Source organism: Ranitomeya variabilis, chromosome 1 (assembly GCF_051348905.1).
Source record: "Ranitomeya variabilis isolate aRanVar5 chromosome 1, aRanVar5.hap1, whole genome shotgun sequence".
NCBI lineage: Eukaryota > Metazoa > Chordata > Amphibia > Anura > Dendrobatidae > Ranitomeya > Ranitomeya variabilis.
The window spans coordinates 267,675,808-267,688,739 of NC_135232.1; the positions used below are offsets into that span (position 1 = coordinate 267,675,808).

General features: G+C 41.3%; 1 protein-coding gene across 2 annotated transcripts in view; it reads left to right on the top strand.

The window, feature by feature from the left end:
* The first annotated feature begins 241 nt into the window (after positions 1 to 241).
* The window catches only part of LOC143814542 (solute carrier family 2, facilitated glucose transporter member 9-like), a 46,432-nt gene continuing 33,741 nt past the window's right edge, over positions 242 to 12,932 (top strand). Inside the window, exons 1-2 of one of the 2 annotated variants that reach the window (XM_077293457.1) lie at positions 242 to 347; positions 2,250 to 2,348. In XM_077293457.1, the coding sequence (XP_077149572.1) occupies positions 324 to 347; positions 2,250 to 2,348 (123 nt within the window). In that variant the 5' untranslated portion in view covers positions 242 to 323. The remainder of the gene's footprint in view (positions 348 to 2,249; positions 2,349 to 12,932) is intronic. The other variant, XM_077293458.1, reaches the window with a different exon arrangement.

Sequence of the window (12,932 nt, forward strand, 5' to 3'; positions counted from 1 at the left end):
TAACTGTTACCCAGCTACCTATTTCTGGGTCCTGATCTTCCCCACCTCCTCCCTCCTCCATATCACTGGCCACAGCCAGAGCATGCTAAGCGAGCTCTGAACTGTTCTCCAGGTTTACAATAACCTTGAGTGTTGCAAGCTGCAATGATTTCACAGAATGCTGTATAGTGCAATACTGTCATTGGTTCATATATCTGGCTCTAGATGACTACTGATGAACCCAAGTCAAACACTGATAACCCTTTGCAATGTTTTCTGAATCCTGGGGTGAAGTTCTCAGCACATTTCATTAATGTGACATTGGTCATCTCATCATCTACAATATGGCTGGGCTTCTCTCAGAACTGGTGAGTACATCTATATCATTAGTTATTACATTATGTAAAATGCATTTTGAGCAATGCAATATAAAAAATAATGTAAAAATAAGTGTACTTAATTTTAAAGTCTATTTACAGTCAGTAAACTTGGTTTTAGACAATTATTGAATATCAATATAATCTGTATGCAGATTGTTAATGAAAATCTTACTGGCAAAACTCGGCTATACTTTTACTAATGTCATTAAGGTGGAACAGGCATTCAGAGCTTCCCTAAAGTTATGCTTTATCAGAATAATTATGGATGTCTACTTTTTTCAAAACAAACATATAGCTCATCATTTAAACCATTATTAAAATGTATTAATGGCAATAATATTAACATCAATACAATGTTATTGCATATTCAATAAATTTCCCTTTTGACACTGAAATGCATAAATTAGGTGAGATTTTTTATTTTTATGCTATAATCTTTATGTGAAACACAGAATCGACTCATTTAGAACATACAAATACATTTGTGACTTTATAATGTTTAGATACTGATCAATCATATACTTTATTGTGTTATTATAGTCACAATTCTGACTGCGATCAATTGCACTTGCACTTTACAATTGGCTGTCATTTTCTTCATGTATAAATATATGAAAATATGTGCTAAATATATTGAATTCCTTATTACCTAGTACAATTTTATATTGATTGTTAAAAAAGACTAAAATAGAATTTACAAGGATACAATAATGGCTAATTGAGTGTTGATCCCCATATTTTCTAGCAGTATTGTGTTTTCATTTTAACGTTTGCAACATGTGAAAGTTCTTTCAAGCAATATCATACACTACTAGCCTTAGGAAGTTTTCAATATGTGTATTAATACTACGCCCAACTAATCTAGGGCCAATGCCAGCCCAACAAAGAGGCTCGGCACGTGCTGCTGTGGTGCCGATCAGCTGATCAGCCGGCGCAATCCAGGAATCCAGATTCCTTCTGCAGCTTATTTGGCAAGCGCTATAGCTTGCCGAATAAGTGGGGACCCAAAGAAATTTACTCAGCTCTACTCAACATACCATAGACAAAACGCAAAGAAAGACATGCAGTAGTGTAGCACTCTCTAAGGATGATAAACAATTAGGGCTCATACTCACTTGCGCTAGATTCGGATGAGTCTCGCACGGCAATACCCGGCACTGCACCTGGCACAGAGGAGCGGAGCGTGCGGCTACATATATTCCAATGCAGCCGCACGATCTGATTTGGGTGCCGGCAGCAGCGCCGGGTATTGCGCAAGTGAGTATGAGACCTAATTGTTTATCATCATTTATTTTTTTTACTTAGTGGGTGTATAAATGGTGCAGAAAATTTGCAACATCAAAAACTCACCAAAGGTCATCGTGGGAATGTAGTCTTTATTGCATCATGTATGTCATATGATATTTATGTAGGCTTTGTTTTCTGTACACTTCCTGTGACCTGGATGATGCAATAAAGAAGCTGCAGTTGTTTTTCATCCATGGTGAGTGCTGCATTTATCTCTTTTATGGAATGAAAGTTTTTGCTGCGTTTTCACCCCACATTTTTTTCTGCAAAAAAATGCAGCATTTTACTATTTTATAAAGTAAATCAGATTTCTGAAATCTCACTCATAGTCTGCTTATTTTTTCCTTGCAGATTTGAAGCAGTTTCTAATCTGTAGCATGTCCATTCTTTCAACCTTTTTGCAATGTTTTTCATACATTCAAACGAATGGGAAAAAAAAGTTGTCAAAATTGCACCTATTTACCCAGTGTTTTTCCTGCCTACTCCAGTATTTGCAGTAGATTTTTTTGCAGAAAATTATGATTGTGTGCATATATCCTAAGCCAGTATTGCTCTGTAATCTTTAATTACAAAGTTTTAATAAAACACTTTGTCATATATTAGGTTAAAAACTGGAGAATTCTTCCATTGATTATTGTGCTAGGTCTTGGCAATGGTTTGCCATTTGGCTACCATCTATCAGTGATCAGCTCCTCTTCTTTGGTAAGCAAAATCTTCCTTGGTAAGCAACTATCATCCAATAAAATGATACTTTGTTTATTAATCATAACAATACAGCATTCATTGAAATATTATCAAATAGATTTAATTATAATCTTAGTTTTCATTATTATCCATCAAGTAATGTAAAATATCTAGGGACCACAGTTATCTGCTGATTTATCTATCTATCTATCTATCTATCTATCTATCTATCTATCTATCTATCTATGCCATTCCATGTCTATTGCCAGCCGCCGTAGCAAAAATATCAGGGACAATATAGTCCGTAACCGCTTTGTAACAGACAAAAATAATTGGCTCACAGATAGTATTCCAAAAGGAAATTATAAATGTGGGGGCTGTAATTTTTGTAGGTATCACTATACCTACAAAAAAGTTAAGTAAAGTTAGAGTGGGGCACATACAACATACAGTACGGGACTTCATATCCTGCAGGACCACTCATGTGGTATATGTCATCTTTTGTACATGCAGGAACTTTTACATTGGGAAGACGATACGCCCTCTGTTTGTGCGTATTAGAGAGCACTTTAATTCCGTGAAAACAGGAAAAGGAGCTTCCAGATTAATAGATCATGTCCGTACTCACCATGGGAGCGATGCACGGCTACCTAGATTTGCCGGTTTAGAACATGTCTCCTTACCTGAAGGAGGAGGAGACTTAAACCGCCTGTTGTTGTGCAGAGAGGCCAAATGGATTCTGCGCACTGATGCAGCAGGACCATCTGGCTTAAACGATAAAGTTGACATGTCGGTCTTCTTGTAAAAGATTTATGGTTATAATACTCATCCTTGTCTTATCTTTCCGTGCATAGAGGTTGTTTTTAAATTTTATATGTTGTTTTTAAATGTAATTGTGTTCATGTTTTGAGTAGTTGGGGGAGGTGTTTCTGACCCAGGTGGGTCTATAAAACACTCCCCGGATCCGGTCAGTGGTAGGACCCGTTGAAGTGCCGTAGAGCACGAAACGGCCGTTGTCCGCATTTGACACTATCCCTCCCTGCCTCCGATTTTTAAGAATGTCCTAATAAAGTGATGTTGAACTCCACTGGGGTAAGTGCGCTCCTTTTTTGTTTATTTCTTTCATTGGACTCTGAACTTTTGTTTTGGATGCGGCACCCCCATTAAGCAAAAGAGTGGAGGAGACGCATAGCCAGCGCAGCCTGTAGATGTTACAGTGGTAAACATTTATCATTCTGGATTCACCAAGATCAGCAGTGCGGATGTGAATTTTTTTCTTTTGGTGGACTATCTATCTATCTATCTATCTATCTATCTATCTATCTATCTATCTATCTATCTATCTTTCTAAAATAAAAATAAAAAGCCAACAAGTGAGAAAATTCAACACTCATCCACACCAAATTAATCTCCTTGTTTCAATCTTGATGACTTTTTAATTATGTAAATTTTCTTTTTTTCTAATCCAAATAAACACAAATGTGAAAAATTTCCATTTCCTCTCCCCTTGTTTTTAACTGTCTACAGAGGGGGAAAAAAGTATTTAGTCAGCCACCAATTGTGCAAGTTCTCCCACTTAAAAAGGTGAGAGAGGCCTGTAATTGACATCATACGTGGACCACAACTATGTGAGTAAAAATTGACATAACATAGTTAACAAGGCCGAAAAAAGACATTTGTCCATCCAGTTCAGCCTATATTCCGTCAGAATAAATCCCCAAATCTACGTCCTTCTAAAGAACCTAATAACTGTAAGATACAATATTGTTACGCTCCAGGAAGACATCCAGGCCTCTCTTGAACCCCTCGACTGAGTTCGCCATCACCACCTCCTCAGTCAAGGCATTCCAGATTCTCACTGCCCTAACAGTAAAGAATCCTCTTCTATGTTGGTAGAAAAACCTTCTCTCCTCCAGACACAGAGAATGCCCCTTGTGACTGTCACCTTCCTTGGTAAAAGCAGATCCTCGGACAGATATTTGCACCCCATGATCCTGTTTGCCTTAGCAGCCGCTGCCTGGCACTGGCTGCTCCTGGTAAGTTTATCATTAACTAGGATCCCCAAGACCTTCTCCATGTCAGATTTACCCAGTGGTTTCCCGTTGAGTCTGTAATGGTGATATTGATTCCTTCTTCCCATGTGTATAGCCTTACATTTATCTGTCATGATCCAGTTTTTCAGTCCTGTCTGCCCTTTTCCTGAGCTAATCATGTCAAGGGTCAACAACATTGCTCTGCCTCATTCTGGTTTCAGGTTTGCTATTTAGCTCCACTGAATCCTGCAGGCAATGTCAGTTATAGTTTCTGCCTTTGGCATGAGTAGCTGACCCCATTTGGCTTGATTTGTCCTGCTGCTTGCTCATTGAACCCGTGTCTGTTTGTCCCCTCTTCCCTTTCCACCTCTGTGTTTCCCTTTCATGTATTGACTCTGGTTTTTACTCGGCTTGGACCCTGACCTATTGTTTTGTCTCTTGTCTTTGGCACATCTGCTGCTAACTGGTACTGACCCAATTGGCTTGTTATTGACTCTGTGTTTGCTTATTCCCTTTGTACTGTGCTACAGTCCTATATAATCCTGGCTTGTTTTGACTATTCTGCTGCCACCTGGTGGTGGCCTTGCCACTCAATAACATGTCTGGTCCTGCTGTGTGAAGTCCTCCCTCCACTATGTTGCCACCTAGTGGAGCTTGCTATTACCTGCATTGCAGTGGCGTGACATTATCATTGTTAAACCGCATCTGTCAGCTGTCGGCCCAAGTTTACAACTTATCCAGTTCCACCTGTAGCAGAATACTATCTTCTCTTGTATTGACTGCTTTACATAGTTTTGTATCATCTGCAAATATCGATATTTTACTGTGTAAACCTTCTACCAGATCATTAATAAATATCTTGAAGAGAATAGGTCCCAACACCGACCCCTGCGGTACCCCACTGGTCACCACGACCCAGTTAGAGAATTGAGAAAACAAATCCAGAAAATTACCTTGATTGACTTGGCAATATTTATTTTGCATATTATGCTGGAAAATAAGTATTTGGTCACCTAAAAACTTGCAAGATTTCTGGCTCTTACAGACCTGTAACTTCTTTTTTTAAGAGGCTCCTCTGTCCTCCACTCATTACCTGTAGTAATGGCACGTGTTTGAACTTGTTATCAATATAAAAGACACCTGTCCACAACCTCAAACAATCACACTCCAAACCCACTATGGTGAAGACAAAAGAGCTGTCGAAGGACACCAGAAACAAAACTGTAGCCCTGCACCAGGCTGGAAAGACTGAATCTGCAATAGGCAAAGAAGCTTGTTGTGATGAAATCAACTGTGGGAGCAATAATAAGAAAATTTAAGACATACAAGACCACTGATAATCTCCCTCGATCTGGGGCTCCACGCAAGATCTCTTCTTGTGAAGTCAAAATGATCACAAGAATGGTGAGCAAAAATCCAAGAACCACATCGGAGTGACCTAATGAATGACCTGCATAGAGCTGGGACCACCATCACAAAGGCTACCATCAGCAACACACTACGCCGCCAGGGACTCAGATCCTGCAGTGCCAGACGTGTCCCCCTGCTTAAACCAGTACATGTCCGGGCCCATCTGAAGTTTGCTAGAGAGCATTTGGATTATCCAAAAGAGTATTGGGAGAATGTCATATGGTCTGATGAAACCAAAGTAGAACTGTTTGGTAGAAACAAAACTCGTCGTGTTTGGAGGAGACAGAATGCTGAGTTGCATCCATAGAACACCATACCTACTGTGAAGCATGGGGGTGGCAACATCATGCTTTGGGGTTGTTTCTCTGCAAAGGGACCAGGACGACTGATCCATGTACATGAAAGAATGAATGGGGCCATGAATCGTGAGATTTTGAGTGCAAAATGGATGGGTCTTTCAGCATGATAATGATCCCAAGCACACCACCAGGGCAACGAAGGAGTGGTTTCGAAAGAAACATATGAAGGTCCTGGAGTGGCCTAGCCAGTCTCCAGATCTCAACCCCATGGAAAACCTTTGGAGGGAGTTGAAAGTCTGTGTTGCCCAGCGACAGGCCCAAAACATCACTGCTCTAGAGGAGATCAGCATGGAGGAATGGGCCAACATACCACCAACAGTTAGTGCCAACCTTGTGAAGACTTACGGAAAACGTATGACCTCTGTCATTGCCAACAAAGGATATATACAGTAACAAAATATTGAGATGAACTTTTGTTAGTGACCAAATACTTATTTTCCACCATAATCTTGCAAAATCAGACAAGGTGATTTTCTGGATTTGTTTTCTCAATTTTGACTCTCATAGTTGTGGTCTACCTATGATGTCAATTACAGGCCTCTCTCATCTTTTTAAGTGGGAGAACTTGCACAATTGGTGGCTGACTAAATACTTTTTTTCCCCACTGTATATCTTAACACAATGGCCTAAATAACTTTACAAATTTACAAGTAATGTTAGATATTTATTTATTTATTGAATATTCCAGGTTAGTTAACCCTTTTTTTTCTGAGGGCGAAATAGAGCTTGTTTGATTGTTAACCATTTTTAAGGTATCTATAAGCAGGTTTTTGCTATGTAATCTCACAGCACCATAATGTAGGAGCAGAGACCCTGATTGCAATGATGTGTCACTTACTAGTCTGTGTTTCACTGTTTAAAGTCCAACCAGCGTTTTGTCAGATGGAGATTATCGGTACAGGACAATTTGGCACCTGGAAAGTAGACCAACCATGCCCCACCACTGATTACTATCTCTCTGTCACTATACAATTTGCACATAAAGCTGTGGTGTAGGCAGGTTATACACAGCTCAACAACTGAACTCTGCTAGAAAACTGTGACTTTATCATAACTACTTCACCCAGTAAATTAAGCGATGCATCACTGCAATTAAGGTCTATGTCCCTAACTTGTGCTGTTATCAGAATATATAGCAAAAACCTGCAGCCAAATTCCCTTTAAATGTGGTCACTTTTCTGTTATTATGGCAGTCTGTGTGTGTCTATATACCTGCAAGCGAGTCAGTCAATGCATTGGATTCATTATACACTGCATTCCAAATTATTATGCACATACTAGATTTCTCTGATTTTCCTGAATGGTCAATGCAAATGAGTCAACATAATGTTCAAATTATCAACTGTTACAGTATAAGTCAAATGTTATTGGACAAATCTCCCAATGATAACAGTAATTTTTTCAAAACTAAAAAAAACACCAAAATGCACAGTTCCAAATTATTATGTACAATAGTTTCAAACATTTTTTAGGTTGTAAAGAACTGAAATTGGTCATTTGTTGAATTTGCAGCATTAAGAGGTCAACAAACAGGCCTCTTAACATTTTAACATTGATTTCACCTTCACAATTCTTGCATCCATTGAACTTTTGGATAGTTTCTGCTTGATGTCAGAATAGCCTCCCAGAGCTGCTGTTTTGATGTGAACTGCTTTCCACCCTCATAGATCTTTTGCTTGAGTATACTCCAAGGGTTCTCCTCTATAGGGTTGAGTTCAGGGGAGAGTGGTGGCCACACCATGAGTTTGTCTCTTTTTATGCCCATAGCAGCCAATGATTCAGAGGAATTCTCTGCAGCATGAGATGGTGTATTGCCATTAGTGATGAGCTAGTATACTCGTTGCTCTGGTTTTCCTGAGCATGCTTGAGTGGTCTCTGAGTATTTCGGCATGCTCGGAGATCTAGTCTTCGTCACCACAGCTGCATGATTTGCGACTGCTAGACAGCCTGAATACATGTGGGGGTTGCCTGTTTGTTAGGGAATTCCCACATGTATTCAGCCTGTCTAGCAGTCGCAAATCATGCAGCTGCGGCGACAAAAACTAAATCTCCGAGCATGCTGAAATACTCAGAGACCACCCGAGCAGCGAGTATACTTGCTCATCACTAATTGTCATGCATGAAGATGATTTTGCTACGGATGGCACGGTTCTTCTTTTTGTATTCTGAAAGAACGTGGTCAGTCAAACTCTGTATACTTTGCTGAGGAAATTTTCACACCTTCAGGGACCCTAAAGGTGCCTAAGAGCTCTCTCCCCATGATTCTGGTCCAAAACATGACTTTGCTACCTCTTTTTTGACATTGCAGACTTTTTGGGACATGGTGGCTATCCACCAACAATCCACTACTCCATCCATCTGGACCACCCAGAGTTGCATTGCACGGCACACATCAGCAAAGAAGACTGTTTTAAAATTAGCCTCCACTGCAACTGTTTATGCTTGTGATCACCTTTTAGGGGTGACTGAATAGTAGGTTTATACACAACCGCAAGCCTCTGGAGTATCCTGCACCTTTAGGTGCTCTCTTAATCTGATGAATTTTTCTTGCAGAAGCCATTCTCCTTATGCCTTGACCTGCCGAAAACCCATCTGTGCTATTCAAACTACAATGATCAAGCTTAATTTTTCGTGAAATATCTACGGTAGTGTTTTTGTATCTTGTCCAAGGCATTACGCTATTTGTTGCTTTTTGGAAGCAGGAGGATACTTTTTCTTTCCCCTATTGCTTGAAACCTGTGGCCTTCTTAACCCCTTTCTGACATTGGACGTACTATCCCGTCGAGGTGGGGTGGGCCCATATGACCACCGACTGGATAGTACGTCCAGCGCGATCGGCGGCGCTCACGGGGGGAGCGCGGCCGATCGCGGCCGGGTGTCAGCTGACTATCGCAGCTGACAACCGGCACTATGTGGCAGGAGTGGTCACGGACCGCCCCCGGCACATTAACCCCCGGCACACCGCGATCAAACATGATCGCGGTGTACCGGCGGTACAGGGAAGCATCGCGCAGGGAGGGGGCTCCCTGCGGGCTTCCCTGAGACCCCCGGAGCAACGTGATGTGATCGCGTTGCTCCGAGGGTCTCCTACCTCCTTCCTCGCTGCAGGTCCTGGATCCAAGATGGCCGCGGCATCCGGGTCCTGCAGGGAGGGAGGTGGCTTACCGAGTGCCTGCTCAGAGCAGGCGCTGGTAAGCCTGCAGTGCTCTAAGTCAGATCGGTGATCTGACAGAGTGCTATGCAAACTGTCAGATCACCGATCTGTGATGTCCCCCCCTGGGACAAAGTAAAAAAGTAAAAAAAAAATTGCCACATATGTAAAAAAAAATAAAAAAAAAATTCCTAAATAAAGAAAAAAAAAATAAAGAAATGTATTTATGGGAATAATAATTTATCTAAATAAAAAAACAAACAATAAAAGTACACATATTTAGTATTGCCGCGTCCGTAACGACCCCACCTATAAAACTATATCACTAGTTAACCCCTTCAGTGAACAACGTAGGGGAAAAAAAAAAACGAGGCAAAAAACAACGCTTTATTATCATACCGCCGAACAAAAAGTGGAATAACACGCGATCAAAAAGACGGATATAAATAACCATGGTACCGCTGAAAATGTCATCTTGTCCCGCAAAAAACGAGCCACCATACAGCATCATCAAAGAAAAAATAAAAAGTTATAGTCCTCAGAATAAAGTGATGCCAAAAAAATTATTTATTCTATAAAATAGTTTTTATCGTATAAAAGCGCCAAAACATAAAAAATGATATAAATGAGGTATCGCTGTAATCGTACTGACCCAAAGAATAAAACTGCTTTATCAATTTTACCAAACGTGGAACGGTATAAATGCCTCCCCCAAAGAAATTCATGAATAGCTGTTTTTTTGTCATTCTGCCTCACAAAAATCGGAATAAAAAGCGATCAAAAACTGTCACGTGTCCGAAAATCATACCATTAAAAACGTCAACTCGTCCTGCAAAAAACAAGACCTCACATGACTCTGTGGACCAAAATATGAAAAAATTATAGGTCTCAAAATGTGGAGACGCAAAAACTTTTTTGCTATAAAAAGCGTCTTTTAGTGTGTGACAGCTGCCAATCATAAAAATCCGATATAAAAAACGCTATAAAATTAAATCAAACCCCCCTTCATCACCCCCTTAGTTAGGGAAAATTAATAAAATTAAAAAAATTTATTTATTTCCATTTTCCCATTAGGGTTAGGGCTAGGGCTAGGGTTAGGGCTAGGGTTAGGGCTAGGGTTAGGTTTAGGGTTAGGGTTAGGGCTAGGGTTAGGGCTAGGGTTAGGGTTGGGGCTAGGGTTGGAGCTAAAGTTAGGGTTAGGGTTGGGGCTAAAGTTAGGGTTAGGGTTGGGGCTAAAGTTAGGGTTAGGGTTTGGATTACATTTACGGTTGGGATTAGGGTTGGGATTAGAGTTAGGGGTGTGTCAGGGTTAGGGGTGTGGTTAGGGTTACCATTGGGATTAGGGCTAGGGGTGTGTTTGGATTAGGGTTTCAGTTAGAATTGGGGAGTTTCCACTGTTTAGGCACATCAGGGGCACTCCAAACGCGACATGGCATCCAATCTCAATTCCAGCCAATTCTGCATTGAAAAAGTAAAACAGTGCTCCTTCCCTTCCGAGCTTTCCTGTGCGCCCAAACAGGGGTTTACCCCAACATATGGGGCATCAGCGTACTCGGGACAAATTGCACAACAACTTTTGGGGTCCAAGTTCTCTTGTAAAAAATGGTGTTGTAAAAATGAGAAATTGCTGGTCAACTTTTAACCCTTAACTCCCTAACAAAAAAAAATTTTGGTTCCTAAATTGTGCTGGTGTAAAGTAGACATGTGGGAAATATTACCTATTAAGTATTTTGTGTGACATATCTCTGTGATTTAAGGGCATAAAAATTCAAAGTCGGAAAATTGTGAAATTTTCAAAATTTTCGCCAAATTTCCATTTTTTCACAAATAATCCCAAGATATATCGAAGAAATTTTACCACTATCATGAAGTACAATATGTCACGAGAAAACATTGTCAGAATCGCCAGGATCCGTTGAAGCGTTCCAGAGTTATAACTTCATAAAGGGACAGTGGGCAGAATTGTAAAAATTGGCCCGGTCATTAATGTGCAAACCACCCTTGGGGGTGAAGGGGTTAATAATGTGGAATATCCTTAAGTAGCTTTCCTTCAATTGGTCTCACCTGGCAAACTAATTATCACAGGTGTGTGAGATTGATTTTAGTGATCCAAAGATCCATGATACACAATACCATCTACTGTGTATGGGGTTTTGGAGGACATTTTACTTGGGACTGTTTTGACCTTACTGGATAGGGGGCTATGGTGTATATCATATTGTTCGGGGTGCTGTTTGTGGGCCATAATACCGTATGTGTGCTGTGAGGCCATCATAGTATTCATGGGAGTCTGTTTTGTGAATCATACTGTTTATGAGGGGCTGCGGTGGGCATCATACTATATGTGGGGAGTAGTGATGAGCAAGTGTGCTCGTTACTCGAGTTTTTCGAGCATGCTCGGATGTTCTATGAGTATTTTGGGCGTGCTTGTAGATTATGTTTGTGTCTCCGCTGCTGCATGATTTGCGGCTGTTAGACAACCTGAATACATGCAGGGATTGGCTGTTTGTTAGGGAATCCTGACATGTATTCAGGCTGCCTAGCAGCCTTAAATCATGCAGCTGCGGGGACTCAAACATAATCTACGAGCATGCCCAAGATACTTGGAGAACACCTGAGCATACTTGGAAAACTTGAGTAATGAGCACACTCGCTCATTACTAGTGGGGAGCAGTGGTGGACACTTGTCACGGGGAGACTAGGTGGGCAAGAGCTAATAACCCGGGCCCCTGCAATTTCCCTCAGACTAGGGAAATCCTGACTGACCCTCTACCTAGAGTTTACACTGATGGTGTGCATGTCTAGGCCTCGACCCTCGCCCTGTCTCAACCCTAGGCTGAAACTACCACCCACCACCCAGTGAAAAGATCATACACCAATACCCACAGTTAGAACAGACAAGGATAACGGAAAATATACACCACGCCGCAGTCACTCAGGAATACACTATAAATGCGCAGGGCAAAATAAATACAAATATAGGAAGGAGTAAATAAGACAAAGGGAAATACACCACCAGCAACGATACTCCAACTTCTAGCTCACCACTCCAGACCGAGATAACAACGCACAAGACAGAAGCTGTAATCGGCGACGCCCAATGTTCAGGAGAACTATTTAAAGGCAATGGGCATGGCCCAGCTTCCAATCCGAGCATCAGGTAAATTAACCCCGGACCAGCTAGATAAAATCTAGCCGACGCCAATGAGCACATAGTGGTCAAAAGCGGAATTACCGCTGTCTGTCGGACGACCTGGTCTGAACAGCGTCCGACATGACAACACTAGACACTGGACACTGCTAGACAGCCTGAATACATGTAGGGATTCCCTAACAAACAGGCAATCCCTGCATGAGTTCAGGTTGTCTAGCAGCTGCAGATATTCAAACATAATCTATGAGCATGCCCAAGATACTCGGAGAACACCCGGGCATGCTTGGAAAACTTGAGTAACGAGCACACTCGCTCATCGCTAGTGGACACCATACTGTATAATGACAGCATGTTGTGGATAGCATCCCATATGGGCAGCTGTGGCGACCATCAAACTGGGTAGGGGAACAAATTGAGGAGTGGTTACTGTTTGAAGAGGGCAATGTGGTGGGCAAAATGAGGGCATAGTGTGAAAAAGGAGGTACGGAATGGTTA